The sequence below is a fragment of the Cottoperca gobio genome, chromosome 17 (genome assembly GCF_900634415.1).
Source record: "Cottoperca gobio chromosome 17, fCotGob3.1, whole genome shotgun sequence".
In the NCBI taxonomy this organism is placed as follows: Eukaryota; Metazoa; Chordata; class Actinopteri; order Perciformes; family Bovichtidae; genus Cottoperca; species Cottoperca gobio.
The window spans coordinates 11,583,825-11,604,221 of NC_041371.1; the positions used below are offsets into that span (position 1 = coordinate 11,583,825).

At 39.3% G+C, this 20,397-nt stretch overlaps 2 protein-coding genes across 2 annotated transcripts in view; one reads left to right on the forward strand and one right to left on the reverse strand.

Annotated features, from left to right (window-relative positions):
* Positions 1–64: 64 nt before the first annotated feature.
* agxtb (alanine--glyoxylate and serine--pyruvate aminotransferase b) lies at positions 65–4,844 on the reverse strand. Its single transcript, XM_029452765.1, has 11 exons — positions 4,569–4,844; positions 3,879–4,071; positions 3,162–3,226; positions 2,890–2,990; positions 2,711–2,781; positions 2,180–2,264; positions 1,968–2,066; positions 1,737–1,806; positions 1,104–1,199; positions 799–927; positions 65–421 (listed from the first exon to the last, which is right to left on the reverse strand). The coding sequence occupies exons 1-11, from the start codon at positions 4,842–4,844 to the stop codon at positions 314–316; spliced, it is 1,293 nt and encodes a 430-aa protein (XP_029308625.1). The 3' UTR covers positions 65–313.
* A 3,621-nt stretch (positions 4,845–8,465) lies between these two features.
* kif1ab (kinesin family member 1Ab) overlaps positions 8,466–20,397 on the forward strand; it is a 28,157-nt gene continuing 16,225 nt past the window's right edge. Inside the window, 25 exon segments of the mRNA XM_029452712.1 lie at positions 8,466–8,843; positions 10,030–10,208; positions 12,897–12,970; positions 13,209–13,265; positions 13,267–13,389; positions 13,504–13,572; positions 13,922–14,100; positions 14,269–14,380; positions 14,731–14,808; positions 14,932–14,997; positions 15,090–15,107; positions 15,220–15,298; positions 15,480–15,558; positions 15,928–16,070; positions 16,271–16,309; positions 17,478–17,608; positions 17,819–17,898; positions 18,389–18,464; positions 18,556–18,635; positions 18,728–18,834; positions 18,962–19,045; positions 19,582–19,762; positions 19,844–19,916; positions 20,034–20,124; positions 20,231–20,379. Coding sequence (XP_029308572.1) covers positions 10,103–10,208; positions 12,897–12,970; positions 13,209–13,265; positions 13,267–13,389; positions 13,504–13,572; positions 13,922–14,100; positions 14,269–14,380; positions 14,731–14,808; positions 14,932–14,997; positions 15,090–15,107; positions 15,220–15,298; positions 15,480–15,558; positions 15,928–16,070; positions 16,271–16,309; positions 17,478–17,608; positions 17,819–17,898; positions 18,389–18,464; positions 18,556–18,635; positions 18,728–18,834; positions 18,962–19,045; positions 19,582–19,762; positions 19,844–19,916; positions 20,034–20,124; positions 20,231–20,379 — 2,274 coding nt within the window. The 5' untranslated portion in view covers positions 8,466–8,843; positions 10,030–10,102.

Genomic DNA, 20,397 nt, shown 5'->3' on the forward strand with positions numbered 1-20,397 from the left:
GAAATCCTTACTTACTGTTATCACACATTGAGGCAAGAGAAGTGTTTGATAAATTAAAGCACACTTTTTATTGACATCTTTCAGTGCACTCAGTGGGAACCATATAAGACATTAAGTGCTCCTTTATTTCAAAACTAGACTACTTATACAAGAAAGGCACATGGCCTTATATTTAATAAAATATCTGCCATCAAAAGCACAAAAATAATCCTGAACTTTATGCACTGTTTCAGGTCGCCGGCATGTTGGGGACACTTAATATTTACTGTTTATTCCTTAATGAATGAGTACAGGGTGAGTGGAATCTGGTCTCTTAAGCCTTGCTCTTTTTACAGTTCTTGAGAGCGTCTGCCAGTGCAGACAGTGCCATGTCAGCATTAGTCTTCTCGCAGTTGTATCCCATCAATCCGATCCTCATCACCTAATGAAAAGAGAGGTGGAAAGCACAGTGCATCAGAGTGACTCAGCAGTGTGACTCAGATAGCAGTAAAGACACAAAACTGATGACATTGCTTTTGCTTGTTTGTTCTTAATGTTTAGTTGGATTAGTGTTATGGTGGGAATGAAGGTGGCATTTATTTGTCATGGGAACAAATTATTGTCACCTGGATTATCTCCCTGTTAAGTGTTTGTTTTCAGGAAAATAATTATCTTTTTGAAACACACTGCTGCTAAGATGCTGAGACCGATGGTTACATCTAGAATAGCTAGGATATAGGTCAGCTGATGACAATGACTACAATGTTAAAGGCATAAATGTGTCACTGTACAGGGTTAAAAACACCAGCAGGGACCCACCATGCCGATGGAAGGGCCCAGGCCTCCGGTCATCTCCATCTGGTGGTGTTTTAAGATGTAGGCCAGCAACTCCCTCCAGTTGTAGCCTTCAGGTATGGCGATGGTAGTGACGGAGGGAAGCCTCAGGTCCTGCAGAACATGTCACAAAGGAGTTATAGTGCAACAAAAACAGTCCTGTATCTTAAAAAGCTATGATATACAGGGCAACAAATGGTAATACTGATGTTGTTTTGTCTCTTGTAGGTAAGGTCTTTGTTGTCCTTCACTAAACACCCAACATGCTGTTCTGTTTTTGTCTGTCTCACCCTATCAGGGATGAAGAGCTTGAGGCCCAAGTCCTCCAGTCCTCTGTACAGGTAGGCTGCCACGTCCTTGTGTTTCTTCCAGGATTCCTCCAGCCCCTAGAGGGAGACAAAGATTGGTGAATGTAGGTTAGAATCAGACCAGACTTTAGACAGGGCTGTGCCAACACTGCCAACTCAAAACTACTGCACTGTTGGAGGCATATTCAGAGAGCTATGCTCATTTTCTAGAAAAACGAAAGCACTGCTTCTTTAGATCATTTGATCGAGGTGTGTATGGTGAACACTGGGACTGAAAGTTGTAATATTTATGTTAAACTACTGCTTTATTGATACAATATAACAAGGTTAGGGCTTGATAAGTATTCACTTCTGTCTACTCTTTTTCAGACATGAAAAACTTAATTCAGTTCTTTGTTGAGAGTCTGCTGTATATGTTTGCTGGGTATTTTTCTTTTCTTTTCTTACTATAGTGTAAATGTTTATAGTTGTAAATATGACATAAATAAAGATACACACACACACACACACACACACACACACACACACACATATATAATATAATATATATATATATATATATATATATATATATATATACATACTAACTACAAAGTGGTGAAATGAATCCTTTACCCTCTCGGCAACAATTGCCAGACTCTCTCTCAGAGCGAAGAATCCAGACACTGGACCTGTGTGGTGGTATCTAAAAACCCAGAGCACATGTGATTAAATATGCAGCACAATGACACTCCTAAAATGTATTTTCTTTTCAAAGCTTAAATAATAACAACATTTAATCTTGTTTAGTGTCACTCTTACAGAGTAAAGTCAGGTTTAGGTGTTATGAAGCTGTTGTGGACTTACAGTCTGGCTGGTTGGCCATCACAGCCCCAGTAGTTGGACAAATGTGTCATATCAAAGAGGTATGATACGGGTTTAGTTTTCCTGTTAAACATCTTGTGGCTGTGAGGGGTAACAGGGAGACAAAGAGATGCTTGTTTGGTCTCATTTGTTATGCAGTTGTATCAATCTAGGACTCGTATATGGACACATGCGTGCAGAAGCTCCCTCCTCACCATGCTCTGTCATTAAAGGAGATTGGTGCTGTGCCAGGCGGCGCATTCAGAGCCTTCTGAGAACCAGTGTACAGGATGTCAATATCTGGGGGCGCAATGAGAGGCAAATTATATTAACTTATGGTGATTATTATATTTTATTGGTTAATCATTGTCTTACTAACACATCATAAACTGGACACTATGACCTGATCACGAAAAAAAGAGAAAAAACAATTGGACATTACCTTTCAGAAATTCTAATAATATGGTTGACGGTACCGATACATTTATAAACTGAAATATACATGTGGCAGGTAGATCAAATTAAATGTTTTATAAAGTCCCACTCTTCACTAGAGCAAGGTTTTTCCCATTTCATGTTGTGCTGTTCTTCTTTAATGGTTTCTAGCAATTACTTTTTCCAAAAGAAATTGGTTTTGTAATGTATTTTTTTAGGATTCTGTATTTATAATCTGGGGACAATTTTTCATACGGCGCCCCCAACATAATGTTTGAAGGTGTAAAATACAATAAAAATCATTGTCTTACTTTGTTTGTCCATAAAAATGGGTGCTGCACCAAGAGATGCGACTGTGTCAACCAGGAAGAGGCAGTTATGTCTGCGGGAGATAGGACAGTAAGCAGTGAGAAATATGACATTATATTTGGGTAATTATATGAAACCGTTTTGTAAGCAGTGTTTTAGGTGGATACATTAGGAGGCTCACTTTCTGCAGATGTCTCCAATGCCGTCTACCGGGTGACAGAGGCCAGCGGAGGACTCTCCATGTGTGAGGAAAAACAGGACAGGCTTGTGTTTCTGTATGGCCTACAAGAGGTTGTAAAAAGAAGTACATCACATATGTGTTCTTGTTACTGACAGAGTAACTGATTATGTTTGTCAGGCATTTATTCAACATGACAGTTATGCAATTTTAGGGCTGACAGAATGTTTTGTTTTTGTTGTTTATTGTAGCTTTAGTAAGTTATGGGTGCCTACCTGTTCAATTTCCGTATTGCTGAAATATCCTCCAGGTGCTTTTACCATTCTATGTACATTGGCACCTAAAAATTAAAAGCAAATGTGATACTTTGTGATTAATAGAAAAATACAGAGGTGAATGAAGTATTCAGATAATTTACTTCAGCAAAATTAGTAATATTACAGTGTAGAAATACTCTGTTACAAGTAAAAGTTTAAAAGTATTCATTATGCCAAATGGCACATTTCAGAATAATATAAATGTATTATTACATTTATAGTATATTAGTATAATTGCATTCATGTGTTTTTTATATATTGCAGCTGGTAAAGATGGAGCTCATTTGAAATACTTTATATACTGCTGTAGTTTAATCTTAAATAATAAATCATAATTTATTAGTTTATTATGTTTCGTACAATTAATATGAATCAGAAAACTAGAAAACTAGCTAAAGCTGTTAAAATAAATGGAGTGGAGAAATATTTTTATATTTGCCTCTGAGTTGTAGTCGAGTAGAAGTATAAAGTAGCTGAAAATGAAAATACTCGAGTACTTCAAAATTGTACTTTAGTATAGTACTTGAGTAAATGCACTTAGTCACTTTACACCACTGGAAAGACAAATAGGTGAATGCATGATGTGATGCTAGAATACACAATCGGTGGAAACGTATGTGCATCTTCTTTGGAGACCCAATGGATGCGTGCGTAAAACCGTGCGTAATGATGTACCCATTCTTTCTGCAATTTCTGCAACACGCTCTCCCCAGATTCCGTTGACGCCGACTAGCACGCTCTCTCCGGGCTCCACCGTATTGAACACTGCACACTCCATTGCTGCGTGTCCGGAGCCGCTCATAGATATAGTCATGTTGTTCTCTGTCTGAAAGATGTACTGGATCCCTCGCTTGATGTCATTCATGATCTAAGAGAAACAATCAAAATGTAATGTCAGTTATTGTCAACAATTCCTTTCGGTGATTTCAGAAAGTGTGTACAACGTAGCCCATGCGCAATTGCGCACAAACTATTAATCGTTCATCCTATCCAAATCTTTATTTGGTTTGTTTATAATGAAATATAAAAAAAGTTGAAAATGCAATTGTTATTTTGAATAGTTGGTGTACAACAACGCAGTTTAAATTAGTCTGAAAAAACCTTTCAGTGGTTGAAAACATATTAAACCAATTTTACTCTACTAAAATGAATTATAGCTCAAAGTTTAAATGTAACAATACTATACTAAAAGTAATTATTCTCTATTACACGTTTTACTAGACTGAGATTAGCTACAAGACACAAAATGCACCTTGCCTGCAATTGTAGTTGAGTAAAACTGTTATTTCCCACATTCAAAGTAATTAGAAATTAACATATGCTTTAACTCAGTCTTTCTGAGTTTTTTTTAAACAAAGCGTTTACCTCATACATTTCTGAATGCAGGTGACCAATTATCGACCTGCCCTGTGCGGCTAATATACGCGGAGGAACGTTTGAGGGTCCCGGTCCGAACAGGTAACGCTGTGGAATTTCCAGTGGCCGGAGCATGCATGCTGGCGGCGGGATGGTGACAGAGGACATGGAGCGGTCCAGTCTCTGCAGCAGAGGCGCGCTCCTCGCGGCCAGTGGACTGTCGAGGGCTGCTGCTGCCTGCTGGGCGAGCAGCGCGCTCCGCCTGAACAAAGCCCGCTGCATCATAACTGGTGGTTCCTAAGAAGCCTGCACGGACGGAGAGACTGAACCTGACTGTGAGTGCCAGGTGAATACTTAAAACAAATAGGTCTTTGACCTGTTAGCAGTGTGCCTCCCCTCACATCCAACCCTGCCCTTGACTTCAGGTTTCGCAATAGCGACATAATGGCAAATCAAGTAAAAGTAGTGTAACATAAAACATCTGTGTTGTAGCCAAATAGATGTGTGGTCAACAACAACATTAACATTTCAAGTTTTTTACAACGTTTTAAACTTTCAAAATTAAAATAAATACTTAAAAAGCTTCTGAACTGGTGGATATCAAGGCCTAGCCCCTGTTAGGAGGAGACTGTCTGTTGAAATATACAATCATAATGTGAAATTATTATTTTATTCAGCTAATAAAGTGTCCACCAGTGTTTTATTTTAGTGTCAGTTTATCCACACATAGTTAAATACAGCCTATCTGAAGCTTGAGAGCAGGGGCCCAGAGAATAACAAGATAAGTCTTGATAAGAAAATGTGCACATATTATACAGTAACTTACAACCTACAAAACCCCAAAGACTAACCAAAGACTCTAAAAAGTAACTAACCTAGCCCCCTTAAATATGTAAGATACAATAAATAGAGAAATATATCAAGTGGAAATAACAATCGAAATGGAGAGTAAGTAGTTTATAAATCACCAACACAGAGACTCATCAGTGCTTGTTGGTACTTTTGTTACAGTTTTGATCCACCGCTACTGTTTTTGTGACTCATTCATCACAGTCTCTAGCCCCATAGCACTTGACTGTTGAACTTTTGTGGAAAAGTCAGAACAGGCACTCAGAACCGGTTCTGGTCAGATGCAGGTGGTTTGTTGAGCCTTCAGTTACAGCAGCATTGCGTTTGTAAAGAGGAGTCTCCTCTCAGAGCCAATCTGCTCAGAGGAGGAAGACACACACACACACACACACACACACACACACACACACACACACACACACACACACACACACACACACACACACACACACATTTAGGTAAACTTTGTTGTGTTTTCATGTTTCAAATTAGATTTTTTTTTACTTTGCACACAAAATATAATGTCATACATTGTGTGCAAAGTAAAAAAAAATCTAATTTGAAACATGAAAACACAACAAAGTTTACCTAAATCTTACTTTACAAGAAACACTTAAACATGCTGCTCTTGCAAAATAGACAATAAGTTGGTGTTTTAAATGTTTTACCCACATTATATGATATGTAGGTATAATAAAATATTAAACTTCAGTTCTCTAGAAATACGGATCCAGCTGAGACAGGTGGCAGCTCACACTTGACATCAGAGTGGATGTCAGGTTAGATAGATAAACCTAAAGTTTCCAGGATGTTTGGTAGGATTTGTGTGGAATATGCTCACTGCAGAAACACACATTGAATTCAGATTGTGTTGTCAGCCTGTGTCTGAGCTGCTCTGCTTGATTGTATCTTGCTAGATTAAGTTTAGTGCCAGGTGTGTACAGAGTTGTGCAACCCCAGCAGAAAAGCCATATTTTTTATGGTGCAGGAGTTGTTTTTGTCTTTTTAATTCTCAAAACAAAAGATAGCAGGGATGATTAAGCAGAAGTATTTATACTCTCAATTATGACTTCTGCTAAAGGTGAGCATTATTGTGGGTCACCAAATAAGCAAAACATTGATATCACACAACACTTTTTAGTTTGACATCATATTATATATCATATCAATGTCATATCAAAGCCCGTTCTTGAGTTGTTCAATCATTGGAATCATGTTTTCAAGGATGCGAAAGATTACAAGAGGTCAAACTGACACTTAAGATCCAAACCATTTACGTCAAACATTTACTCTAACGAAGATATTTTCTGATCAAGTTTAGTTTTGCTTTATTTGATACATTTCCCTACAATCTGACTGGGAAACAAAAGACAAGATTTGCTCCATAAATGTAAGAGATCATGTTTATTTCTTGCCCTCTGTCAGCAAATGAGTATAATCTCTGGATGCTCCCCCTTTTTTACTGTTATGTCACAGCCAGCATGATCACCAGAAGGTGCCTCTCTATGAGTCTGGCTGGGTAAATTATTACACCACTGGTAAACAGATTGTGACTCCCTGTTATTCTTATACTGGCCTTTGCACTGAACTAAACACTCAAAATCTACCCAAACAGAGCAGGGGGGGGGGGGGGGGGGGGAGTGAGAGAGGAGGCGTCATGAAACTGTCTGTCAATGGTGACGCCATAAACATCCAGTTTATGTACAAGGCCATGGCCAATTCAAACACTCCTATCCTAGTTTAAATGACAGAACTAAGCTTTTATTTTTTAATACAAAACCTAATTTACTGAAATGTAAATAAGAATGAAAGGGGATGGATCAGGAGTTTTTGGTTTCTTATATTAAACACCAAACATAGGGAGTACATTTTCTGAAATTCTTCATACTTATTAGCAATTATTGAACCAATTATAAAACATTTCCACATGTTGTCACTAAAGATGGTTTAGAAACGGGCCCTCTGTATGAACTAACATGCTGGATTATGATTTAACTTGTCGGAAATAAAAAGTAGTTAATCAGTAATCAGTTCTCAAGTAAACATCCACTTTCTTGGGTTGAACTCCGAAAGTGCATCTGTATTTAGTTTATTCATGTCTCAATAAATTGTACTTAGTAGAAGTGAGTAAGATGTGTTTATCTGGCGCATCTCAACGCTCCTCCCTTGTTTCAGAGCTGTCAGACTTTCATTACAGTTGGTAATCCATCTTTGAAAGCAACATGGATGAGAAACTCTAGAAGTGCTCAGATTAATGGAAAGTTTGAAAATCTTTGGTTCTATGACAAAGAAAACATCCAAAATACACATTTAAAGGCTTTATTTTACTACACGTTGTCTATTAGCTTAATGTAAGTAATCAACTGAGGAAGTTTCATGGGGACATCTATTAGTTTTTTTTGATACCCTATTCACCTGTAGTGTCTTGCAAAATGTAAGGCATTTGACTATACATATCTTTAAAGGCCGTTTTCTCAAAATTAGCTTCTTTTTTATACTCTGAGCCAGAAATCTCCACTTCTGTAGCATTTAATACACCAAACTTTCCAGTTTAATTACTATCTATGTTCTGAAGGTTTTTTACAGGGAGGGTTTGTTCATATATCAATCATAGCCTGATCTATATATGATTGTTTTCCTAAAAAAACATGGTGAAAACAACAATTAACAATTATTAAAAAATAATGTCCTTAATGTAAGTCCTTAATGTAAGTAACTTGGGCAGATTCATGGTGATATCTATTAGTTACATTTATACCCTATATATATATATATATATATATATATATATATATATATATATATATATATATATATTTTAAAAAAAAAATCAAACAAAGAAGCTCAACTTTAGATACAATTTGTTTTCTGACAGTCACACTTTTCTAAATATATTATATTTCCCCCCTTATGTCTCTCTCTAAGGCTTATTATGGTTGATCCCCAGACCGCTCCTCCCCCTCTGCTGTGTCTGTGCTGCATCGCGCTGCCTCATGGCTGCCTGCTGATGCTGCTGATGTCATCCCCGCCTCCCAGCATCCCTGGCACAGCAGCACCGCCATTTTCCCTACTTTCAGACTGACTGACGGACAGACTGACGGCGGGCCGCTGAAGCATCCCGCACCCATCCTCGTGCGTATCCATCCGGCCCTCGCTGCTCCTCCCTCCTCCTGTCTCTCACTGTAGTTTCTATTGACGCTGCGTTCAGCCCACCCAGTGCTGCTGCTGAGGCTGAGGCTGAGGCTGACTCTCCTTCCCCGTCGGATTCTCCATGTATGGATGCACCAAGGAAAGGTTGTAGGCTGAGCAAGGACAGAGAGAGCGAAGAGAAATACAGGCTGCTGAGGAGATTCAAGGAGGAGGCACCGGAGGATCCGGGCGCTGTTTTGAATGGGCAGAGGATTCACCCTCTGCGGTCGTCGAGTCTGAGTTGAGGTAAGATACGGCTCCTCGGAGACGTTTTTTCCCCCGGTACTGATGGGTGTCACGCCTTGGTGAGGACAGTATTTGTGTGCGATGGTGATGTCGAGGCCTTTTGTACGTGTGAGGCGGTAAATAAGGACGCTGCGTCAGGGTGTTTGATTCCGCCGCTGTCAACAATTGTCTTTAAATACTTCAAACACAAAATAATATTAATAACACCTTAAATAAATTAGAGAAATATATGGACCTATAAAAGCTGTACATGTCATTTAAGCTCAAATAATGTGTCCGGATCTCCTTTCTGACGCAGTGTTAGACGATTTGGTGTTTGTGCCGTTTATGTTTACGCGGCCTGTCTTTGAGGTGCGGCAGGCAAAGCAAGATGGAGGAGACAATATTTACATGGCTTATACATCCTTACCGCAAATGTCTTCTCATATATTCTGAGGATGTGTGTCATCCTCGTATTCATTATGTACATACAGTATAATGGCCTATTATAAATATTTTCAGGAGGATATTTTTCATCGATGAGGTAGAGAAGATGGATGTGCGCGGTGCTGCCTTGAATCAATTAGAGCGTTAAAAATCACCTGAATGATCTGGTCAATAACAGAGAAAGAAAAAGGATCAAAGCTATCGTTAAAGTATTTAAGGAGAAACAACAGTAGTATTATGCTTATTATTGTAAAGATGCTGTGAAAAACACCTCAGTTGATTCGAGACATTTTGGAATGTGTGTTATTTTCTTTGGGGAGATACAGTTTCATCACAAGGCCTTCAGCCTAGATAGATGAGGCCAGGGGATGATGGCCGAAGAGTAAGCAGCCATTTTACTGTAGAATAGCAGAGATGCTGAAGATCTTCCTGCCAAATAATGTCCGAGCCATTTAGTCTGTGTGTTTTAGGAGCTGTGTGACTTTTCATTGCCTGAAAATGAAAAATATGTGTCAGTCTCAGCTGTTTGGTTCGGCTAACAAGGCCCGGTCTTCAATATTTGATTACAATAACAACAACAGACCATGGATGATAATTTATAATTCTGTATTTTTATTCTTAAAAAACACCTTTAATATTATCTTATTAAAAGTGCAATGAAATGTGTCACAGTGCAAAACAAATGCCCTGTTTCCATCTGAACTGTCAGTATCCTACATGTCTCTTGGTATTAAAGCCCTCTCATCATCTACCCCTGCAGGTGCCAGGTGTGTGTGTCTGTGTAGCCACACAGATCTTCAGCTCTCCTGCTCACTCACACACCCTCCTGCAACATGGCGGCGGCTTCAGTGAAGGTGGCCGTGAGGGTCCGACCCTTCAACTCCAGAGAGATTGGGAAGGACAGCAAGTGCATCATTCAGATGTCAGGAAACACCACAAGTGAGTATACATTTAAGGAATCTTTTGTATATTTGGAGTTAAAAGTTATTTTAAATCTGATGGATGTGGACTTCGATGTTTAAAATGTGTTCAGAGATGAAATAATGGGATTCTGACACTGGACATTAGGACCGACGTGCATTGTTTTAACTGTAATGGGAGCAATATAAGTAAAGTTCAGACGGTACCTTTCCTCTCTAAAATTTCAATTATTGTAATTGTGTATTCATCCTGTTTCGGTTAAAGCCACGTTGGAGTTTTTGTTACTTCACTTGGATGTTTGATATTCACTGTGCAGAGAGATTGACACTAGAAAGCTGTTTTCCCATTCCTCTGCTGAAGGGGAAACGTTTCTCTGTGCTCACCTTAAATCTGAGTATAACACATGTAGGGCTGCAGATAACAATTTATTCTTATCAATTTAATCTGCTGATTATTTTATATTGGAAACAGCCGATATAATTTCACAGAGCCCAAGTTGACGTCTTTTGACTCCTTGTCTGACCAACAGTCCAAAACACAAACATATTCAATTTACTGTTATTTAAAACAAAGACAACTTTTGTTTGAGGAAAGTCTATACTAGACATAAATAGGCTAATCATTTAAAGCAGACTAATTTGTCTGAAGGGGATCTTTAAAACACACATCGTCTCAGGGATTAGTGGGCTGAAAGCATTTAATTTTTCTGCAAACATGATTGGATGATTGGATGAATGCATGAAGACATATGATATACTGGTAACACATACTGTATATAATCTGTAAAATACTGCAGTCTGTTCTCTCCTCTCTTTTTTTCGATGTAAATCGATGTAACTGAAACATTGAATTACAGAGCTTACAAAGTAAACATGCCAAGATAATAACCTTTTGCCTATATTGCATTGTTAATATGCCACTGGGAATATACATCCTTCAGGTGTCATTTCTTACAGTAAAAAGATCTTAAATAGATCTCCAACTGTAGTTTGAAAGTATTTACAAATTCTTTAGATGCCATTTAGAGAGTGAAACCCAGCAATGCAGCGACATTTTGCTGCTCTTTTGATCATATTCCTGCGACCTACACTGAGCCAAGTTCAGCATTTCACCTCAGCTATTTGTCTGGTAGGCAGCTTTGCCCTGCAGCAACAAAAGTGGGCAGGGAGGCATGCAGCATCATGGCAGCCAGAGAGGGAAACAAAAGCGTTAGTCAGTCCTGAAGCCTGCCAGTGTGTGTAGGATGTAGCGACCGTCGCAGCTCTTCTCTTAGAGCTGCAGGGACCAAAAAGACCTCCTTGTTCTGGTTGAGCCCAGACGCGGGGTCAGCTGATATGTGTGTGTGTGTGTGCGTGTGGTGTGTGTGTGTGTGTGTGTGTGTGAGAGAGAGAGATAGAGAAAGAGGGAGTATGCCAGCCTGTTGTGCCTGTCGGTGTTTTTAATGACCTCATTAGAGCCAAAGATTCAAACTTGCATTATTTCAACTCATTAACTTCCCATGACTCGTATGTGAGTGTTCACAGTTCCCAACAGTTGTCCTCTTATATTTTACTGCGTTATGATCACTCTGGCCCCACGGCCACCTAAAGTGTAAGCGGGTATAGCTTATGGATAGATGGTCACACTGTGTTGTTGCTGACTGAGTGCACGTTTCAGCAGGATGTAAATGTGCTGCTATGTTGAACTCGTCCTCAGGGGGCGATGCAGTGGATTCAGTTTACAGACGAAAGAGCAGCTGCTCCTGCTCAGTTCTTGTTTCATATTCTGTGTGCGTGTCACCCCTCCCCTCTTTAAAAAAGGATGAGTGGTGCATTTTAAACTGCTGCTTTTAAAAGTAACTGTAATGTAGTAAGTCTTCTCTGAACAGTGTTTCTTTCTCTCTCCTTAGTTAGAGGGCAAATTATTTCACAGCCACGTCTTTCTGTTTTTTGCTGTTGTTTTGAGGTGGCCGGTAGACAGTGGTGGAACAACATGCAACCAACAACATTTGGAATTGAATCAGGGACTTTGAAATCACAGTCTAGCCAGATTTACATTAATCTTAAACACAAGTCCACCAGGCTGGTCCCTCTTTTTACATAATTTGGTAGTTTCAAGTACGGTTCAGTCTCACTTCATTGATTTGATGCTTTAGCTGCAAACTGTAAATTGCAATAAGTTGACTTTAAATGATTTTTGGTTCTTTCCACAAAGTTCTGCCACTTCTCAACCATCACAGAGATAACGGGGTTTGTGTAGACAGAGTCTTCTGCTCACAATATTCTCAGTCTTGTTCCCAATAAAGAGGCATAAGAGTTTTGAGAACACAACATCCTTTGAACCATTTGCTGTTTTCATAATGGAAACAAAGCTTTAGTGTTTGTGTCGCTGAAACTGCCGTTCTTTTTCTAACAATGCATGAAAACAATCAAGAAAAACTGTCAGAAATCAAAATGACGTGATCATGATGGAAAATGACTAAACATATTTAGTCATTTAAATTGAATATGTGCATGTTCGGACATGATAAAGGCTCGAGGTGCAACAAGACAAATGGTGAGAGAGAAGTGTTGCATTGAAAGATGTAGATTCATAATCGTTATGAGTTTAAGTGTTTTCACAGTTTGCAACCTGCAGCTTTTCTAAAACTGACTGAATTGACTGAAATGAATATGCAGCTCATTAGATTGACTCGTTTTCTGATGCCTCTATTTTGCTCTATTTTAGCGATCCTGAACCCCAAACAGCCCAAAGAAAACAAAAGTTTCAACTTTGACCATTCTTACTGGTCACACACCACGGTGAGTTTCACTTCATCACTTTAAGATTTAAATACATGAACTACTTGTCAGATAAGAACATTTATGATCTTAATTGATATAAAATATTGATCTAAATGTTATTATTTAACCTCATGGTGGAATAAAAAGTGTTTGCATTTTTTATGTCTATTAGTGCATTTTCATACTGTGAAAGATTCTAACTTGTCTAACTCATCTTTCCCTCTTTATTCCCGCTGCCCTGCCCCTCTCGCTGCAGCCTGAGGACATCAACTTTGCGTCCCAGTTGCAGGTGTACAAGGACATCGGAGAGGAGAATGCTGCTTCATGCCTTTGAAGGCTACAACGTGTGCATATTTGCATACGGCCAGACAGGAGCGGGCAAAAGCTACACCATGATGGGACGACAGGAGCAGGATCAGGAAGGAATCATACCTCTGGTAATCCAGAATGCACTGCTGACCAACAATTAAACACAAAATCCAATTCTCTTTAATCATGGTGAATTAAATGTCAAAGATGCAACGACAATGACACTCTTTGTTTTGTGTTAGATGTGTGAGGACCTTTTCACCAAGTTCAATGGCACCAATAACGACAACAACCTGTCTTACTCTGTGGAGGTGAGTGATGTCAAACTCTACTATACTTTTCATGTATTCTACTTTCCACATGTTCCACCTTTTTTGGAGGCTTTTCTATGCAAAGTGTCTCACAATTTCTATAGCCATTAAATCAACATTTACTTTATAATGATAAGTGAAAGCAAAATACTTGTATAGTCTATAATATGAACATTAAAAATATTGCTGAGGAGCAGCGTGTTTATTTCAATTATATTGTCGTATCAGATCTGAAGCAAATTCACTTTCAAAATATTTTATTGTCCCAGGAGCTACCAAGTAGTAATGATAACCGATTTATAACTAACAAATACATTTTACAACACAACCGACTCTGTGCCTCCTCCAGGTGAGTTACATGGAGATCTACTGCGAGCGTGTGCGTGACCTGCTCAATCCCAAGAACAAAGGAAACCTGCGTGTCAGAGAGCACCCTCTGATGGGACCCTACGTTGAAGATCTTTCCAAACTAGCCGTCACCTCATACAACGACATCCAGGACCTGATGGACTCTGGAAACAAAGCCAGGTAACAGAGCGAGGCTGACTGACATTGACAGACTTTTCAGATTACTACATGTTCGAATGAATTGAAAAGATGCGCAGATGAGGGATGTGTAAATAAATTAATCAGTGGATGGAGCAGATAATGTATCAGTAATATGCACATAACATTATTTTTTAAATCTTTTTTCAGGACTGTGGCTGCTACCAACATGAACGAGACCAGCAGCCGCTCCCACGCCGTCTTCAACATCATCTTCACGCAGAAGAAACACGACATGGATTCGGAGAACACATCAGAAAAGGTACTGACAACAAGCTCAGTCTTCCCTTAGAAAGCTCCCCGTGTGACTGAAAGACATGATGCTTTTCTGCTTCTTAGACAAACAAATCAATAAGAGGAATAGTTTTATTGTTCTTGTTTCACCACGGCAGCCTCAGAGATGCTACAAAATAATTGTATTGCCTTTTAGGACCTGAGTGGAGGCCGTCTGTGGTGATGTTATTATCTGATGAATGTGTGTGGTATTGATTGATAACCACATGTAACACATGTTCTCCCACAGGAAGTTTCAGGTGAAGTATGTTATCTGAGGATGTTTGATCTTTTTTTATACAGAGCATCTTATTTTGAAATTGTTTTGTATCACGACAGGTCAGCAAGATCAGCCTGGTGGACCTGGCTGGCAGCGAGAGAGCCGACTCCACCGGAGCTAAAGGAACCAGACTGAAGGTGAGAGGAGGATGTGGGTTTTATGGAGGAGATAGAAACACATTTTATAATGATTGTTTTTCCGCAATATTAAAACATTTAAATGTACGAATAGATGGACAAATGCTGAATACTTATTTGCAGGAAGGAGCAAACATCAACAAATCCCTGACTACACTGGGAAAAGTTATTTCTGCTCTGGCTGAACAGGTATCTTTTTTCACACATAAACATATACAGATACAAATTCTTATTTTATGTTGTCAAAATAACAAATGCTGATATTTCTCTTCCACTAGCAGGACTCGGTACCAAACAAGGTCAGTAATACTAATTTGAAACTAAATATATATACAATATTGATAAAAAGAAATACATATACTGTATATATCTTCCGATTAGAGAAAAAAATTGTGTTTATTTTGTGTACAGAACAAGAAAAAGAAGAAGGTGGAGTGTTTCATTCCCTACAGAGATTCAGTTCTGACTTGGCTGCTGAGGGAGAATTTGGGTATGCACACATACTACTACTACTACTAATAATAATAATAATAATAATAATAATAATAATAATAATAAGAATAAGAATAAGAATAAGAATAAGAATAAGAATAAACTGTAGCTTTTACCAAAATAAAATACTTTTATTTTCTGTGTCAGTTTACTTATTGTCTCACTTCCTGTCTTTTTAGGAGGAAACTCTCGTACAGCCATGGTGGCTGCCCTCAGCCCTGCTGATATTAATTATGATGAGACCCTCAGTACCCTCCGGTGAGACAAATCTCAATAACCTTTTTTTTTTTTCTTCATTTTTTATAAGATCATTTATTCAGGCATTTTCCCCTAGAAATAATATTTTGAAGATTATGTCCCAATTATACCAAATGTTTAACCTATAGAATGTCGCATTATTTGTGGACCCTTGCAAATGCCTGCTGCCATTTTTGCATTTTGCAATGACTGTGTAGTATCCTAACAAATGCATTGTTTTTTCCTCCGCTGTAAAACCCACAGTAGCTTCCTTCTCATCTAAAACTCATGTTGTCATTAGTTGGTCATTGTAATTCAGTATTGAGAGACAAGGGAATTGTGCTTTATAGCTTAGTGGCCTCATGACATAGATGACCTCCGGCCCTCTAGGTACGCCGATCGTGCCAAACAGATCCGCTGTAACGCTGTGATCAACGAGGACCCCAACAACCGTCTGGTGCGGGAGCTGAAAGAGGAGGTGGCTCGCCTCAGAGACCTGCTGTTTGCTCAGGGGCTGGGAGACATCATAGAGAGTGAGTGTCGCACCAACACAATGCTCACTCGTAGAAAATGCTCTTGAATGGGTATACACACATACACACATACACACACAAACCTGAATTGAGACCCTTTGTGCAGTTTATTTAACATAACAACAAGACAGAGGATGACAGTTTAACTTGGAGTGTGGGTGTCTCTCACACTCATTCTCTTCTCTCCTCTGTCCTATCAGCGTATCGCTGCCCCGGCCCCACCATCGCTGGTTTGAAATGTGTGTATAACTCGAGCAAGCCTGCGCTTTGCAACTAATGGAAATGAATCCCAAGCCGCCCTTCCTCCTACACCACACCAGAGACCTTTCTAACAACCCCAAGAGAATAAATGTGACACAGAAATATTCTGTAGTTGCTTTATTAAGTTCTTCTTTTCTCAAGAATTCTGCAAAATGGCCTCCTTTTTCCCCCCATTAGTTCTGGTTTCCATGGTAATGTGTGATTTACTCTCTCTCATTTAATCTGGGATGTCCAGCCTCTTAATACTTTCATCCTGATAACAACATTTTAAATTTGCTTGGATTTTCTTTTACACTGAGAAGCTTTGCTCTGTGATCCTGTAGCCGTTCATTAAGAATCTGAATCGCCAAACTCTTTGTTTCTGCAAAAAAAGGAAAGCAGACAGAGTCCAAGCCAGCTTTGGCATAAAGCTTGTTTCACGAGACTAGTCATCATGGAAGAAAGGACTGACTGAGAGGACGCCATTTTAGATTGCTGAGGGACTCTTTTGCATCCTGGTTCTGTGTGTGGAGCTAATTGAGGCTATGAGTCAGGTGCTTAGAGGCCTTGCATCTGCAGGAGCTGTGCTACCAAAGGCTGCGCTAAACAAAAACCTAACATAACAACATTAGAAAACCTCCGGCTGTATTTGGTCTTTATGCACTCTAGTGATTTATATATTTTTGGTTTTATTTCTCATAACATTCTCATGCTTGCGAGCTTGTTGAATGTGTCTGCGTGTATTTCAATGTCAGAGAAAAAAAAGCTCTAACTTTCAGTCTATTTGGCATTTTGTGCTCTATCAATTTGAGTTGCTCTTTCCTCTCATTATGCGATGGCTTTGGTAAGCAATTGACCTCTGCTTCTTTGATCCATTATTTGAGCTTTCTCTTCTTTTTTTTGTACTCCTCCCTGTTGTTGCCCCTACTTTTTTCCTTTTTATCCGTTCTTCTGCGTGTTTCTCTCAATCCCCGATGTCTCTCTTTCATTACCCGGCGTCTGCTCCGTCCTTCCGTCCTTCCGTCCTTCTGTCCTTCCTTTCTTCCTTCCTTCTTTTCTTCCTTGCTCACTTCCATGCAACGCCTCTCTTTCTGGCAGACCTGAGCGATTACAAGAACTTTGTGAATAATCGCCAGGCTGTCAATCAAAGGGGTGATCTCTCCGCAGTGTCCAATGCCATGACAGGAATGAGTCCCTCTCCCTCGCTCTCGGTCTTGTCCAGCCGAGCCGGGTCCATCGCCAACCTCCATGACCGCATCTTCAGCCCGGCCAGTGAAGAGGCCATCGAGAGGCTCAAGGTAGGAAGGATGATGATGAAATTGTTCAGGATGCAGAGATGGGAGGTTAGATATGGGCTTGTGGACAGAAATATTACAAGCAGGAATGAGAAAATGAAAGAAAAGGCAAAGAAATATGGTGAAAAGGCTCGTGATGAATCCAAGATTGAGCTAAGTGAATAATTCCAATCTGTAGAATTTTCTAGATATTTGTCTTTATTTTGTCAATAGGAAACTGAGAAAATCATAGCAGAGCTCAATGAGACATGGGAAGAGAAGCTGCGACGTACTGAGGCCATCCGTATGGAGAGGTTCGTCAAACATATTCATGCATGATTTCATGGTTTCATAACATTCAGTCAGATTATTATCCCCTCAATAAACAAGTGCATTTATACACACAGTATATTTAACCTAAAGCTTATGTTAACTTAGCTTTCACCCCCTTTTTTGATATTGTTTATTTTTCTCGATAAGTTGAGGGGAGGTCCGTTGTATAAGCCTCTTCTGACACATTTCGTATTTTGTCTTTATCTAGATTGTATGCAGTCTTATGCGTGTGCTTTAAAAAAAAAAAAGTTTTATTTCATTTTTTTTACATGGACTATTTTTGATGGTTTGACCCTTGAGCTATATATATATATATATATATATATATATATATATATATATATATATATATATATACATACATACATACATATTGTCTTAAATTATATATTAAGTTGTTGGATTGCCAGAGGATTTTGAAAGTAGGAATACATGCACCATATGTTAGCCATGTGTAAATGCTTCCTGTAGAGAGGCCCTGCTGGCTGAGATGGGTGTTGCCATGAGAGAAGATGGAGGCACTCTGGGCGTCTTCTCCCCAAAAAAGGTGCGATGCTCCTCACTTTTGCACAATAGTTTGATATATTTCCAACATCTGCCCAAACACTAAAACATATTTGTCATTACTCCCCTTTTAGACGCCTCATCTGGTGAACCTGAACGAAGACCCACTGATGTCAGAGTGTCTGCTGTATTACATCAAAGATGGCCTCACCAAGTAAGGTTTTCTTTTTCAATTATAAAATGTAATCCAGATACTGTGCTGTTTCTGACAATGTATCTCAATTGGATTACCTCATTTTACCTCAGGGTTGGCAGTGAAAATGCCAAGACTCGTCAAGACATCGTTCTCAGCGGCCATTTTATCAGAGACGAACACTGCACATTTAGCAGCACCACGGGCTCTCAGGGAGAAGGTAGACTCGCTGCGCTCTTCAAAATTAAAATGTTAAATAAATGTAAACACGTATTCAAAATGAAGATAACCATATTGGATATGGGTTAAATACTTTGTTGTAATAATAAAATAATCTTGTTGAACAGAATGTGTCATCCTGGAGCCATGTGAGGGGTCAGAGACGTACGTCAACGGGAAGAGAGTGAGCTCTCCCATTGTTCTGCGATCTGGTACGTGTGAAGCTTCATATTACTTTGTTAAAAAAATGTGTAAAACAAATCAATTGTACCAAGAAAGTAAACAGAAATGTATCGAGAGGAAGAGAAACGTCTGTGTCACATTATTATTGCCAAGGTCAGAACAAGTGTTTGTGTGATTGCAAGTATTGCACTCTTATACAGCACACTGCTGCGGAGGACAATTTATTACATGTATTATTGTTGGCAGTAAGTGTCTGTTTTATAACCACATGCATTGCTGTGATACAACTGAGAATCTTCTGATTGGCTAATCTTAATTAAGAATACTGCATGGTATTACTATTATCTATTGATAATTATATTGTGTTGTACAGAGAATTGTGCTGTTACCTAACTGTTCGTTTTGAATCTGACAGCAATGTGTTTACTTTTGTTGTGTATTTCCATCTCACTTTTGGTCTTAAATGTAATTTAACGATTCAATGTAACTTGTTTATACACCCTGATTCTGTAAATAATGCCAAAGCATTTGAACTTTTATTGTTTTTGTGTGCACTTTTTTTTAGGGAACCGAATCATCATGGGAAAGAGCCACGTGTTCCGCTTCAACGACCCGGAGCAGGCTCGTCTGGAGCGAGAGAGGACGCCATGCGCTGAGACGCCGGTGGAGCCCGTCGACTGGGCCTTTGCTCAGAGAGAGCTGCTGGAGAAGCAAGGCATCGACATGAAGCAGGAGATGGAGCAGAGGTGTGTGGAGAATACGTTATTATATGTTTACATTTAATTATAAACCCTTTTTTCTGACTTGTAGTTTTGAATCTCTTTCAGGCTTCAGGAGCTCGAAGATCAATATCGCAAAGAACGAGAAGAAGCCAGTAACCTGTTGGAGCAGCAGAGGCTGGTGAGTGCACAGCATTACAGTCATTTACCTTTTAAGCTGCCTGATTCTGAGTTTTTTTTAACTGATTAAATGTGTTATTTATTGCATACAGAATCAGTATCATATGTTTTCTTTCAGGACTACGAGAGTAAACTGGAGGCTCTTCAGAAACAAGTGGACTCTCGCTACTTGGAGTCTCCTGAGGAAGAAGAGGAGCCTGAAGATGAAGGTGATACTGTCACTTTTTAGCTGACTCATCAAAACAATCATTGAACCTGAATCAGGCTTTTATTTGGTCAAAATGTACTCACATATCATGTGTCTTGCCCTTTCAGTGCCGTGGACGTCACGTGTGACCGAGTTGGCTCTGTGGGCTTTCAGGAAGTGGCGTTTCTACCAGTTCACCTCTCTCAGGGATCTGCTCTGGGGCAACGCCATCTTCCTCAAAGAGGCTAATGCTATCAGTGTGGAGCTGAAGAAAAAGGTGGGATGTCTGTTACTG